The 14705-nt window shown below is 49.1% G+C and overlaps 1 protein-coding gene across 2 annotated transcripts in view; it reads right to left on the bottom strand.

Annotated features, from left to right (window-relative positions):
• Positions 1–14448, bottom strand: part of cables1 (Cdk5 and Abl enzyme substrate 1) — a 107540-nt gene extending 93092 nt beyond the window's left edge. For both annotated transcript variants that reach the window (XM_078398379.1, XM_078398380.1), the window contains exon 1: positions 14218–14448. In XM_078398379.1, coding sequence (XP_078254505.1) covers positions 14218–14312 — 95 coding nt within the window. In that variant the 5' untranslated portion in view covers positions 14313–14448. The remainder of the gene's footprint in view (positions 1–14217) is intronic.
• Between the last annotated feature and the right edge of the window lie 257 nt (positions 14449–14705).

The raw sequence follows: 14705 nt of genomic DNA, 5'->3' as shown, positions 1-14705 counted from the left end.
TGTTTAATTTGGTTTTGTTTAGTTTTAGTTTAGAGATACAGCGCGGAAACAGGCCCTTTCGGCCCACCGGGTCCGCGCCGACCAGCGATCCCCGCACACTAACACTATCCTACGCCCACTAGGGACAAATTTTTTCTTTTTTTTCACATTCAGATGAATCGCAGGCAAGTCCATACCCTCTGTTTAATTTGGAATTATTTTACGTGCGAGTCACTTATTTATTTTTCTTTAATCATTTTTTATTATTTGGTGTTACATTGTGAGCCAGCGGCAATGGAATTTCGTTCAAATATGCACTCGTCCGTATAATTTCGAATGACAATAAAAGTTATATTCATTCATTCCTTCTCTCCAGAGATGCTGCCTGTCCCGTTGAGTTACTCCAGCATTTCGTGTCTATCTTTGATGCAAACCAGCATCTGCAGTTCTTTCCTACATAAACTAAACTGAATTTGGGAGAAAGAAACAATGACCTGGATAATGAATTAAATATAACAATGAGGCCATCACTGCTCAGGTATGGGCAGTTAATTGGCCACGATCCAATGTGTGTGGTTAATAGGGTTGCCAACTATCTCACTCCCAAATAAGGGACAAGGTGATGTCACCGCCCCACGCCCCACGTGACCTCACCCAGCCAGCGGCCACGTGCTCCCGCTCCACCAATGGCAACCGCCCGGGCCGGGAGGCGGGTTGCTAAGCAACCTCCGTTAGGCGGCGCCCGGGTCACCGGTCCTACAGTGTCCGGGCCTACACTGTCGGGGCCTACACTATCGGGGCCTATAGCGTCCGGGCCTACAGTGCGCCCCCGGGCCTAATATGGGACAAGGGCGGTCCCGTACAGGACAAACCAGTTTAGCCCAAAATACGGAATGTCCCGGCTAATACGGGACAGTTGGCAACCCAAGTGGTTAATCAGGTTGCTTCATGGATGGCCAAGTCATGGTTAAATATTATCACGTGTACGGATGGATGTACAGTGAAATTCTTTTTTTGTCTATAGTTTAGTAATGTATTACCATACCCAAGCACCATCCACGCTTAGTACAAGGAGCATAGAAATAGTCCACTGAGACCGCGTGCAAGAGTCTGAAGAAGGGTCTCGACCCGAAACGTCACCCATTCCTTCTCTCCCGAGATGCTGCCTGACCTGCTGAGTTACTCCAGCATTTTGTGAATAAATCGATTTGTACCAGCATCTGCAGTTATTTTCTTATATCATCAGCTTTAGACGTCTTTTCTAAAGTCCAGGAAAAAAAAACTGCAGATGCTGATTAAATTGAAGGTGGATACAAAATGCTGGAGTAACTCAGCGGGTCAGGCAGCATCTCTGGAGAGAAGGAATGGGTGCCGTTTCGGGTCCTCGACCCGTTCCTTCTCTCCGTTCCTCTATCTAGCTCTCTCTTGAATGCATTCAGAGAATTGGCCTCCACTGCCTTCTGAGGCAGAGAATTCCACAGATTCACAACTCTCTGACTGAAAACGTTTTTCCTCATCTCAGTTCTAAATGGCCTACCCCTTATTCTTAAACTGTGGCCCCTGGTTCTGGACTCCCCCAACATTGGGAACATGTTTCCTGCCTCTAACGCGTCCAACCCCTTAATAATCTTATACGTTTCGATGAGATCAGTTACAGACGCTGCCTGACCCGCTGAGTTACTCCAGCATTTGCTGTCTATGAGTGACTTTCTACCTCAGCTGTTACCAGTAACGCTGCCCTCTTGCTTGCCAGTTCCATGCAGGGCCAGTAATCCAATCCTAACACATGACTTGACATTCTGCTCAAAGAAAACAAAGCTGCTATTCAGGATGACTTGTTTTGGTCGCCGCTCAAAGGCATTCTTTCCAGCAGCACAGCTGGGTGAACACAAATAAATTCTGCTCGTTTACAACCGGATAGAAAGGTGTGGACTGAACGTGGCGAGAAGCTTATACGGAGTAGTTGTTCCTGGACTGTGTGTGTGTGTGTGTGTTTGTACATTCCTGCACTGCTCCCTTTGCAAACTCCCCTCCTGAGCCAGCAAGCACTTCCTGCAGTTGTAAGCTCATAATTCAGCCGCCCAGCTGGCCACGTGGGGATCTGCTCTGTGAACGGTGTTAGTTGTACTGTGGCTCTGGGCTTTGGCGTGCAGGTCGGGTGAGGCAGATGGGGTCGGGTGAGGCAGATGGAGTCGGCCTAGTTTACAGACACAAGGACAATACATAAAGTCACACTGCCCGCAGCACGTCAGTGGGCAGGACCGCGTCGCCCGATACGTATAAGATTATTAAGGGGTTGGACACGTTAGAGGCAGGAAACATGTTCCCAATGTTGGGGGAGTCCAGAACCAGGGGCCACAGTTTAAGAATAAGGGATAGGCCACTTAGAACGGAGATGAGGAAAAGCTTTTTCAGTCAGAGAGTTGTGAATCTGTGGAATTCACTGCCTCAGAAGGCAGTGGAGGCCAATTCGCTGGATGCATTCAAGAGAGAGCTAGATAGAGCTCTTAAGGATAGCGGAGTCAGGAGGTATGGGGAGAAGGCAGGAACGGGGCACTGATTGAGAATGATCAGCCATGATCACATTGAATGCGCAGTGCTGGCTCGAAGGGCCGAATGGCCTACTCCTGCACCTGTTGTCTATTTTCTGATAGATTTTCAGACTTGCAAAAGAGGGCATTTTCAAAGTTCAACAATAATAAAGGATGTGTCACTGGGTCTTGTTACTACAGAGTTTTCTTGACAATTTGCGGTTGGAAACTTACTAGAGAATGTTCTAAGGGATTGACGCCACCTTTTCTTGATCGTCATTGTTATTTCGCATATCTTTCATTCATCTGTTCTATGTACCTTCACATCTCTCGTTTTCCTCTCCCCTGACTCTCAAACTGAAGGCTCGCGACCCGAAATGTCACCTATTCCTTTTCTCCGGAGATGCAGCCCGTCCCACTGAGTTACGGCAGCATTTCGTGTAAATATTATGACCTTGTTCAAAAAGATACAACCAGCAGTTCAGTATAGGAGCAAGGAGGTCCTTCTGCAGTTGTACAGGGCCCTAGTGAGACCGCACCTGGAGTACTGTGTGCAGTTTTGGTCTCCAGATTGGAGGAAGGATATTCTTGCTATTGAGGGCGTGCAGCGTAGGTTTACTAGGTTAATTCCCGGAATGGCGGGACTGTCATATGTTGAAAGACTGGAGCGACTAGGCTTGTATACACTGGAATTTAGAAGGATGAGAGGGGATCTTATCGAAACGTATAAGATTATTAAGGGGTTGGACACGTTAGAGGCAGGAAACATGTTCCCAATGTTGGGGAAGTCCAGAACCAGGGGCCACAGTTTAAGAATAAGGGGTCGGCCATTTAGAACTGAGATGAGGAAAAACTTTTTCAGTCAGAGAGTTGTGAATCTGTGGAATTTTCTGCCTCAGAAGGCAGTGGAGGCCAATTCTCTGAATACATTCAAGAGAGAGCTAGCTAGAGCTCTGAAGGATAGCGGAGTCAGGGGGTATGGGGAGAAGGTAGGAACGGGGTACTGATTGAGAATGATCAGCCATGATCACATTGAATGGCGGTGCTGGCTCGAAGGGCCGAATGGCCTCCTGCACCTATTGTCTTGTCTATTATTGTCTCACACGGTGGCGCAGCAGTAGAGTTGCTGCCTTACAGCGAATGCAGCGCCGGAGACCCGGGTTCCATCCCGACTACGGGTGCTGTCTGTACGGAGTTTGTACGTTCTCCCCGTGACCTGCGTGGGTTTTCTCCGAGATCTTCGGTTTCCTCCCACACTCCAAAGACATACAGGTTTATAGGTTAATTGGCTTGGTAAATGTAAAAATTGTCCCTAGTGGGTGTAGGATAGTGTTAGTGTGCGGGGATCGCTGGTCGGCGCGGACACGGTGGGCCGAAGGGGCCTGTTTCTGCGCTGTACCTCGAAACTAAACTAAACACAGAGGAGCAGAATCAGGCCGTTCTGTCCTCTGGAGCTGTCGGCCAGCAATTCTACCGCTGTGCCACTGAGCTGCCCTCTGTATTTCATTCCTACACCATGCCATTTTCGAACAAATACAGCACTCGACATAGAAAGAGGAGAAAGCACTCCTTCCCTGAATACCTCCGCTCAGTCCGCCTCGACCTTCCTGATCTCCCGGCTGCCAAACACTTTAACTCCCCCTCCCATTCCCACACTCACCTTTCTGTCCTGGGCCTCCTCCGTTGTCAGAGTGAGGCCCAGCGCAAATTGGAGGAACAGCACCTCATATTTCACCTGGGCAGCTTGCAGCCCAGCGGTATGAATATTGATTTTTCTAAATTTCTCTGCAGAAATTTCTCGACCCGAAACGTCACCCATTCCTTCTCTCCAGAGATGCTGCCTGACCCGCTGAGTTACTCCAGCATTTTGTGTCTATCTTCGGTTGAAGTTCCTTCCAACACAAAAGCACCCCCGCGTTTAGAATGTGCAGAGAAAGATTCTGCAAAACTGTCAACAGGAAATAATCAGCGGGGAGAAGGAGCAGAACTCGAAACGAGCCGTTCCCATGGAGGCAGATACCCGCGGTGAATGGAGAGGCAGCTCACAGAACATCGATCAGCTCCAGGAGAACACTCAGCACTTCCACCAACGGCCACTGCACAACAAATACAGTCCATCAGTCCAAGGGCGGCACGGTGGCGCAGCGGTAGAGTTGCTGCCTCACAGCGAACGCAGCGCCGGAGACCCGGGTTCCATCCCGACCACGGGCGCTGCCTGTACGGAGTACGTACGTTCCCCCCTTGACCTGCGTGGGCTTTCTCCGAGATCTTCGGTTTCTTCCCACACTCCATTTGGTAAATGTAAAAACATTGTCCCTAGTGGGTGTAGGATGGTGTTAGTGTGCGGGGATCGCTGGTCGGCGCGGGCCCGGTGGGCTGAAGGGCCTGTTTCCGCACTGTATCTCTAAATTAAACTAAATCCAGGGCTTTACAAATGATGAAGACAACGCCGAGACCAATAACAATTGTGCTAAATGGAGAAACAAGGAACTGCAGATGCTGCTTTACAAATTAAGGACACAGAGTGCTGGAGGTCATAAGTGATAGGAGTAGAATTAGGACCAGAGGCCACAGCCTCAGAATTAAAGGACGTTCCTTTAGGAAGGAGATGAGGAGGAACTTATTTCGACAGAGGGTGGTGAATCTGTGGATTTTGTTTGCCACAGACGGCTGTGGAGGCCAAGTCAGTGGGTATTTTTAAGGCAGAGATAGATTCCTGATTAGTGCGGGTGTCAGGGGTTACGGGGAGAAGGCAGGTGAATGGGGTTAGGAGGGAGAGATAGATCAGCCATGATTGAATGGCGGAGTAGACTTGATGGGCAGAATGGCCTAATTCCACTCCTATCACTTATGAGCATGAACCATCACCCAATCCCCATCATCCCATCTCTCCCCAACACCCCCTCCCCCAAAACGCCCCCTCCCCCACATTCATCCTCTCCCACGTCCCTCCTCCCCCATTGCCCCACCCACTCCACCCCCACCACTGTCTCACCCCCATCACCCTCCCCTCCCCTCCCCCCCCCAACCCCTCCCCCTCCTGCTTGTAGAACAACAGAACTGAGCTGTTGTACGTGATAGTAAGATATTAATGAGCATCTCTAAGTGTGACAACACGGCAGGCTGCAGTCCAAGATACATCCCGTGGGGAAACTGGGAAATTTGTTACAAACATCTTCACTGCATTCGTTGTACCATTTCGGGAATTCTCTGCCACAGAGGGCAGTGGAGGCCAATTCACTGGATGAATTTAAAAGAGAGTTAGATGGAGCTCTAGGGGCTAGTGGAATCAAGGGATATGGGGAGAAGGCAGGCACGGGTTACTGATTGTGGACGATCAGCCATGATCACAATGAATGGCGGTGCTGGCTCGAAGGGCCGAATGACCTCCTCCAGCACCTGTTTTCTATGTTTCTGGTCAGATCAATGTGGCAAGGGGTTAATGGATACGTTTAACATTGATCCCATCTTCCACGGCTACACTCGCTATAACTCCGATCATTTGTAAACACCACCATTCATTGATAGAGTTAAGAATTAACTCATTTTTTCCACATTGCCCAGGCTCCATTAGCCACAGAACACAAGTGAAGGCATTTTTAAAATAGTGCAGCACACGAGCAGGCCCTTCGGCCCACAATGTTCGTGACAAACATGATGCCGCTAAGTTACACTTACAGCTGAGATCTCCACCAACCCCCCCACCCCCCCCCCCCCCGATGAAGGAGCTTGATCGCCCCGACGAGCAAGGCTCGCCGCCGGCTACGGGAGACAAGATCATCCCGACAACGGAAGGTTCGAGGCCCCCGACCGCTGGAGGACAAAGAAGGGAAGAGATTGAGCTTTTTTCCACCTTCCATCACAGTGAGGAATGTGAAGGAGTCACTGTGGGGGATGTTCATGTTAAAATGTATTTTGTGTGTCCTGTTGCTTTTCATTGTTATGACTGTACGGCAAATGAAAGTTCCTCGTATGTTGCAAAACATACTTGGCTAATAAAGTTTTATTGTGATTGTGATTGATTAGTTTATTGTCACGTGTACCGAGGTGCTGTGAAAAGCTGACCATGCAGTCAGCAGAAAGACAACACATGGTTACAATCGAGCCGTTTACAGTGCACAGATACATGATAATCGAATGGCGTTTAGTGCAAGGTAAAGCCAGCAAAGTCCGACCAAAGGCAGTCCGAGGGTCTCCAAAGGGGTAGATAGTAGTTCAGCACTGCTCTCTGGTTGTTAAACTAAACTCTCCTCTGCCCGTACATGACCCATGGGCAGCACGGTGGCGCAGCGGTTGAGTTGCCGCCTTACTGCGAACGCAGCGCCGGAGACTCAGGTTCGATCCTGACTACGGGCGTCGTCTGTACGGAGTTTGTACGTTCTCCCCGTGACCTGCGTGGGGTTTCTCTGAGATCTTCGGTTTCCTCCCACACTCCAAAGACGTGCAGGTCCGTAGGTTAATTGACTGGGTAAATGTAAAAATTGTCCCCAGTGTGTGTAGGATAGTGTTAGTGTTCGGGGATCGCTGGGCGACGCGGACCTGGTGGGCCGAAGGGCCTGTTTCCGCGCTGTATCTCTAAATCTAAAAAAAATCTAAAAAAATATCTCTTTATTCCCTGCACACATCCATGTGCCTATCGAAAAACCTTTTTTTAGTTTAGTTTAGAGATACAACGCGGAAACAGGCTCTCCGCGCCGCCCAGCGATCCCCGCACACTAACACTATCCTACACCCACTAGGGACAATTTTTACATTTACACCAAGCCAATTAACCTACAAACCTGCCCGTCTTTGGAGTGTGGGAGGAAACCGAAGATCTCGGTGAAAACCCACGCGGGTCACGGGGAGAACGTGCAAACTCCGTACAGACGGCGCCCGAGGTCGGGATGGAACCCGGGTCTCCGGCGCTGCATTCGCTGTAAGGCGGCAACTCTCACCTCAATCTCCGACATTCCGGAGAGAACAATCCACGTCTGTCCAACCTCTCCCTGTATCTGAAACCCCCTAATCCCGGTAGCATTCCCGGTCACGTGCAGTCAGAGATCTGTTTATCATGGCATCATGTTCAGCATGGACATTGCGGGCCGAAGGGCCTGTTCCTGTGCTGTGCTGTTCTCTGCAGGAAGGAACTGCAGATGCTGGTTTACACCGAAGATAGAGACAAAATCTCTGGGTAGAAGGAATGGGTGACGTTTCGGGCTGAGACCCTTCTTCAGACTGAAAGTCAGGGGAGTGGGATACGCAGAGATAAGGAAGTGTAAGGTGTGAGAACGAGACATCAAAGGGGATGTAATCCACTGGGGTGTAAACTGCCCGTGAAATATGAGGTGCCGTTCCTCCAATTTGCGCTGGGCCTCACTCTGTCAGTGGAGGAGGCCCAGGACAGAAAGGTCAGTGTGGGAATGGGAGGGGGAGTTAACGTGTTTAGCAACCGGGAGATCAGGTAGGTTTAGGCGGACTGAACAGAGGTGTTCAGTCTATTTTCTCCATCGCTGCTCCCACCCTATGGAACTCACTACCCCAAACCGTTAGAGACTCCCCCACACTCACCACATTCAAAACATCGCTGAAGTCTCACCTGTTCAGTACTGCCTTCAACCACTGAAGGTCACCTCACCTACTGTCTCCTTTCTCTGTTCATTTATTTATTTACTTATTTATCTATTTATTAATTTCCCTATGTTCTCAAAATCTCTGTAAAGCGTCTTTGAGTATATGAAAAGCGCTATATAAATAAAATGTATTATTATTATTATTATTATTTTACAATCCAGTGCTCTATTTTACAATCCAGTGTCCATAACTGGACATTAAAATATTTGGCAGTCGATCGAACATTCACCAAATACAGATTGATGTTAGAAAGTTGATACACCGAGTCTGGGCCAAAGTGTTAAACAGAAACCTGCATATTTGTTGGTTTTACATATCAGCAGACACATGGAAACATAAAAGCCCGGCTGGGTTACATTTCCTTTTAATGATCCAGTCACAAGTTATCTGCATCAGCAGATGCCATTTGGATTGTTTTCAACTAAAAGTAAATAGTGAACTGCAGGGATCATAGGTCTCTCCCAGGAACTTCACCGAAACATTCATTTGACTTTGACCTTATTCACCAAGATTAAACATTTCATAGACCATCTGCAACAACTCAGTAACAGCAGCGGCAAGCTAGACTGCAATCTCCACGGAACAGCAGTTAGTAACACGTAACACAAACCATCCTGACCACAGGTGCTGTCTGTACGGAGTTTGTACCTGCGTGGGTTTTCTCTGGGTGCTCTGGTTTCCTCCCACACTCCTAAGATGTACAGGCTAGTTAGCTAATTGGCTTCAGTAAAAAAATATATATAAATTGTCCCTGGTGTGTGTAGGATAGTGTTAGTGTACGAGGATCGCTGGTCGGCACGGATTCAGTGGGCAACAGGGCCAGTTTCCGCACTGTATCGCTAAGCTCCATCTCAAAGAATCTATCTCTGCCTTAAAAAAAACCATTGACTTGTCCTCCACAGCCTTCTGTGGCAAAGAATTCCACAGATTCACCACCCTCAGACTAAATAAATTCCTCCGCATCTTCCTCAAGGAACGTCCTTTAACTCTGAGGCTGTGCCCTCTGGTCCTCGACTCTCCCACTAGTGGAAACATCCTCTCCACATCCACTCTATCCAGGCCTTTCACTATTCTGTACGTTTCAATGAGGTCCCCCCCCATCCTTCTAAACTCCAGCGCGTACAGGCCCAGTGCCCACAAATGCTTATCGTACGTTAACCCACTCATTCCTGGGATCATGGTTTGAAATAAAATATAGAAATAACAATAATTAACCCCCAGGTTAGTCTTCAAAACTGAAACCTTTTGACTTAAAAAAAATCATTCAAAACAATCAATCAGATTGGTACACACAAAATGCTGGAGTAACTCAGCGGGTCAGGCATCATCTCGTGAGAGACGGAATGGGTGACGTTTCAGGTCGACGCCCTCCATCAGTCTGAAGAAGGGTCTCGAGGATAGCAAGGGTCTTGCTATTGAGGGCGTGCAGCGTAGGTTTACTAGGTTAATTCCCGGAATGGTGGGACTGTCATATGTTGAATGACTGGAGCGACTGGGCTTGTATACACTGGAATTTAGAAGGATGAGAGGAGATCTTATCGAAACGTATATGATTATTAAGGGGTTGGACACGTTAAAGGCAGGAAACATGTTCCCAATGTTGGGGGAGTCCAGAACCAGGGGCCACAGTTTAAGTATAAGGGGTAGGCCATTTAGAACTGAGATGAGGAAAAACTTTTTCAGTCAGAGAGTTGTGAATCTGTGGAATTCTCTGCCTCAGAAGGCAGTGGAGGCCAATTCTCTGAATGCATTCAAGAGAGAGCTAGATAGAGCTCTTAAGGATAGTGGAGTCAGGGGGGTATGGGGAGAAGGCAGGAACGGGGTACTGATTGAGAATGATCAGCCATGATCACATTGAATGGCGGTGCTGGCTCAAAGGGCTGAATGGCCTCCTCTTGCACCTATTGTCTGTTGTCACCCATTCCTTCTCTCCCTCGAGATGCTGACTGACCCGCTGAGTTACTCCAGCATTTTGTGTCTACCTTGATCTAAACCAGCATCTGCAGTTTTTTTCTTACACAATCAGATTGGTACGTAGCGTCAAATGTAAGCTGCACTTGTTCAAACGTGTCCTTGCCTGTCATTTTTTTCCGTGTGAAGCAAGAGGTTGATGACGCAAGGCTTATGGCAGCACGTCTGGTGTAATAGCAGACACAAAAAGCTGGAGTAACTCAGCGGGACGGGCAGCATCTCCACAGAGAACAGATAGGTGACGTTCCGGGTCAGGACCGTTGTAATAGTTCAGTTTAGTTTATGGTCACGTGTACCGAGGTACAGTGAACAGTTTTTGTTGCTTATCAACCATGATAGACAACAGACAATAGACAATAGGTGCAGGAGGAGGCCATTCGGCCCTTCGAGCCAGCACCGCCATTCAATGTGATCATGGCTGATCATTCTCAATCAGTACCCCGTTCCTGCCTTCTCCCCATACCCCCTGACTCCGCTATCCTTAAGAGCTCTATCTAGCTCTCTCTTGAATGCATTCAGAGAATTGGCCTCCACTGCCTTCTGAGGCAGAGAATTACAATCGAGCCGTTCACAGTGTACAGTAGGGGTGCCAGCTACCTCACTCCCAAATTTGGGACAAGGTGACGTCACCGCCCCGCGCCCCACGTGACCTCACCCAGCCAGCGGCCACGTGCTCTTGCTCCACCAATGGCGGCCGCCCAGGCCTGGAGGCGGGTTGCTAGGCAACCTCCGTTAGGCAAACACACTCGGCCCTGCTCCCCGAACACACTCCGTTAACCTACACTGTCCCGGCCTACAGCTGCCACCGGGCCTACAGCAGTCCGCGGGCCTAATACGGGACAAACCAATTTAGCCCAAAATACAGGATGTCCCGGCTAATACGGGACAGTTGGCAACCCTAGTGTACAGATACATGATAAGGTTTTTTTCTGCTTTATGCTTTTCAGTGGATATCTGGGACTTCAGTGAATGAGTGGGGCAACCAAAAGTAGACACAAAATGCCGGAGTAACTCAACGGGACAGGCAGCATCTCCAGAGAGAAAGGATGGGGGACGTTTCGGATCGAGACTGTGTCTATCTTCGGTGTAAGATCGCAGTACCTGTAGTTTCTTCCTACACCAGCAGTCCAACCAAGTGCATCTCCTTTACAGTTAGATGGATTGCAAAACACAAGGAGTGTGAAGGAAGAGCAGATTTACAGGAGATAATTCAGTGGCCATTCAAATACAGATAATGATAAAGGAAAGACTGAATTAAGAATTCAAGTTTCTTTAAAAAAGGTAAAAATGTTATTAGTTTAGTTTACTGTCACGTGTACCGAGGTACAGTGAAGAACTTTTGTTGCGTGCTAACCAGTCAGCGGAAAGACAAGACACGATTACAATCAGGCCACTCACAGTGTACAGATACATGATAAGGGAATAACGTTTAGTGCAAGGTAAAGCCAGCAGAATCCGATCAAGGATAGTCCGAGGGTCACCAATGAGGTGGATAGTAGTTCAGCACTGCACTCTGGTTGTGGTGGGATGGTTCAGTTTCCTGATAACAGCTGGGAAGAAACTGTCCCTGAATCTGGAGGTGTGCGTTTTCACACTTCTGTACCTCTTGCCTGATGGGAGAGGGGAGAAGAGGGAGTGACCGAGGTGAGACTGGTCCTTGATGATGCTGCTGGCCTTGCCGAGGCAGCGTGAGGTGTAAAGTTTCGTTATCATTTTGTTATCAGGCTCCTGAACCATCCTCTCACCAACTAGAGAGCGGTCCTGATCTTGCATCTACCTCATTGGAGACCCTCGGATTATCTTTAACCGGACTTTACCTTGCATTGAACGTTATTCTCTTTAGCCTGTATCTGTACACTGTGAATAGACACAAAATGCTGGAGTAACTCAGCAGGACAGGCAGCATCTCTGGAGACAAGGAATAGATGATGTGTCTCGGGCCGAGACCCTTCCTCAGACTGAGAGTCAGGGGAGAGGGAGACACAGTGATGGGAGCAGAATTAGGCCATTCGGCCCATCAAGTCTACTCTGCCATTCAATCGCGGCTGATCTATCTCTCCCTCCTAACCCCGTTCTCCTGCTTTCTCCACATAACCCCTGACACCCGTACTAATCAAGAAGCTATCTATCTCTGCCTTAAAAACATGTACTGAAAGGGTATCATATCATATCATATCATATCATATATATACAGCCGGAAACAGGCCTTTTCGGCCCACCAAGTCCGTGCCGCCCAGCGATCCCCGTACATTAACACTATCCTACACCCACTAGGGACAATTTTTACCTTTACCCAGCCAATTAACCTACATACCTGTACGTCTTTGGAGTGTGGGAGGAAACCGAAGATCTCGGAGAAAACCCACGCAGGTCACGGGGAGAACGTACAAACTCCTTACAGTGCAGCACCCGTAGTCAGGATCGAACCTGAGTCTCCGGCGCTGCATTCGCTGTAAAGCAGCAACTCTACCGCTGCGCTACCGTGCCGCCCTAACCGGGTAAGGTGTGAAAGGGACAGATCCCTTACACTGTACATAGCGTAGATATGTAAACGAGCAGATCATGTATGACCGTAATCATGTATAGTCTTTCCGCTGGCTGAATAACACGACAAAGCTTTTCACTGTACCTCAATACACGTGCCAAGGATAACCTGACCTTAAATGTCCACATCTTAACTTTATAAAAACTTACATTAGGTTGCAAATGGATTAAAAAAAGACACACAGTAAGACCAACACACGTGTAATAATGATCAGAGCAGCAGGCTAACAAAGTTACATTCACAACAGTTTCAATTCAATTTAAAACAAAAAACACTTTACTATTGTCATGTGTAAGAAGGAACTGCAGATGCTGGTTTAAACCGAAGATACAGACACAAAAAGCTGGAGTAACTCAGCGGGACAGGCAGCATCTCTGGGGAGAAGGAATGGGTGACGTTTCGGGTCGAGACCCGTCTTCAAACAAGTTAGGGGAAATGAAAATGAGAGATATGGACGGTGATGTAGAGACGAAGAACAATGAAAGATATACATAAACAAAGTCTCGACCTGAAACGTCACCCATTCCTTCTCTCCACAGATGCTGCCTGTCCCGCTGAGTTACTCCAGCATGCTGTGAAACGTCACCTATCCATGTTCCCCAGAGATGCTGCCTGACCCGCTGAGTTACTCCAGCACTCTGTGAAACGTCACCTATCCATGTTCTCCACAGATGCTGCCTGACCCACTGAGTTACTCCAGTACCATGTTCTCCAGAGATGCTGCCTGACCCAGGTGTTGAGTTACTCCAGTACCATGTTCTCCACACACATGCTGCCTGACCTGCTGAGTTACTCCAGTACCATATTCTCCATACACATGCTGCCTGACCCAGATGGTAAGTGACTTTCATAGAAACATAGAAAAACATAGAAACATAGAAAATAGGTGCAGGAGTAGGCCATTCGGCCCTTCGAGCCTGCACCGCCATTCAATATGATCATGGCTGATCATCCAACTCAGTATCCCGTACCTGCCTTCTCTCCATACCCCCTGATCCCTTTAGCCACAAGGCCCACATCTAACTCCCTCTTAAATATAGCTAATGAACTGGCCTCAACTACCTTCTGTGGCAGAGAATTCCACAGATTCACCACTCTCTGTGTGAAAAAAAAACGTTCTCATCCTGGTCCTAAAAGACTTCCCCCTTATCCTTAAACTGTGACCCCTTGTTCTGGACTTCCCCAACATCGGGAACAATCTTCCCGCATCTAGCCTGTCCAACCCCTTAAGAATTTTGAAAGTTTCTATAAGATCCCCCCTCAATCTTCTAAATTCCAGCGAGTACAAGCCGAGTCTATCCAGTCTTTCTTCATATCAAAGTCCTGCCATCCCAGGAATCAATCTGGTGAACCTTCTCTGTACTCCCTCTAAGGCTAGAATGTCTTTCCTCAGATTAGGAGGCCAAAACCATACGCAATACTCCAGGTGTGGTCTCACCAATGCCCTTTACAACTGCAGCAGAACCTCCCTGCTCCTATACTCAAATCCCCTCGCTACGAATGCCAACACACCATTCGCTTTCTAGTTTGATTCGACGACTAGTTTGCAAAGGGAAGGGGAGTTAGTCGTTCACCCACCTGGATCGTTGCAAGTCCATGGCGTTGCCCGCCTGCCCCAGGTCCAGGCTGTAGTTGGGGACTGACGCTTGCCTGAGGAAGGTGGCGGGGAGCATTCCCGGAGTGAAGGAGTTGATCCTTGCCCTGCCTCCGCTGCTCGGCGCGGTGTTGGTGGCGCCACCATGCAGTGAGCGCTGGGCGGCGACGTTGGCTGCTTCGTCTCCATGTGGGGCTGGGGTTGGGGCTGGGGCTGGGGAGGGGGTGGAGGGGGGCAGGGGGTGTGGGCTGGTCGCTTCCCCCCGCGGCAGCCGCCCGTCCAGCGAGATGTTGGTGAGGAAAGTGAGCGCTGCCCGTCTGCGACGGGGGTCAGACCGCTTCCCCACCGCCTCCCCCTGCCCCCCAAACCCCCCAGACCCCTCCCCCTGCCCCCCAGCCCCCTGCCCCCCAAACCCCTCCCCCTTGCCCCCCCCAGACCCCTGGCCCCCCAGACCCCACAAACCCCTCCCCCC

This window comes from Rhinoraja longicauda, chromosome 4 (assembly GCF_053455715.1).
Source record: "Rhinoraja longicauda isolate Sanriku21f chromosome 4, sRhiLon1.1, whole genome shotgun sequence".
Classification (NCBI taxonomy): domain Eukaryota; kingdom Metazoa; phylum Chordata; class Chondrichthyes; order Rajiformes; family Arhynchobatidae; genus Rhinoraja; species Rhinoraja longicauda.
Note: the sequence above shows the minus strand (reverse complement) of the source record. Positions and strands in the feature narration are given on the sequence as shown.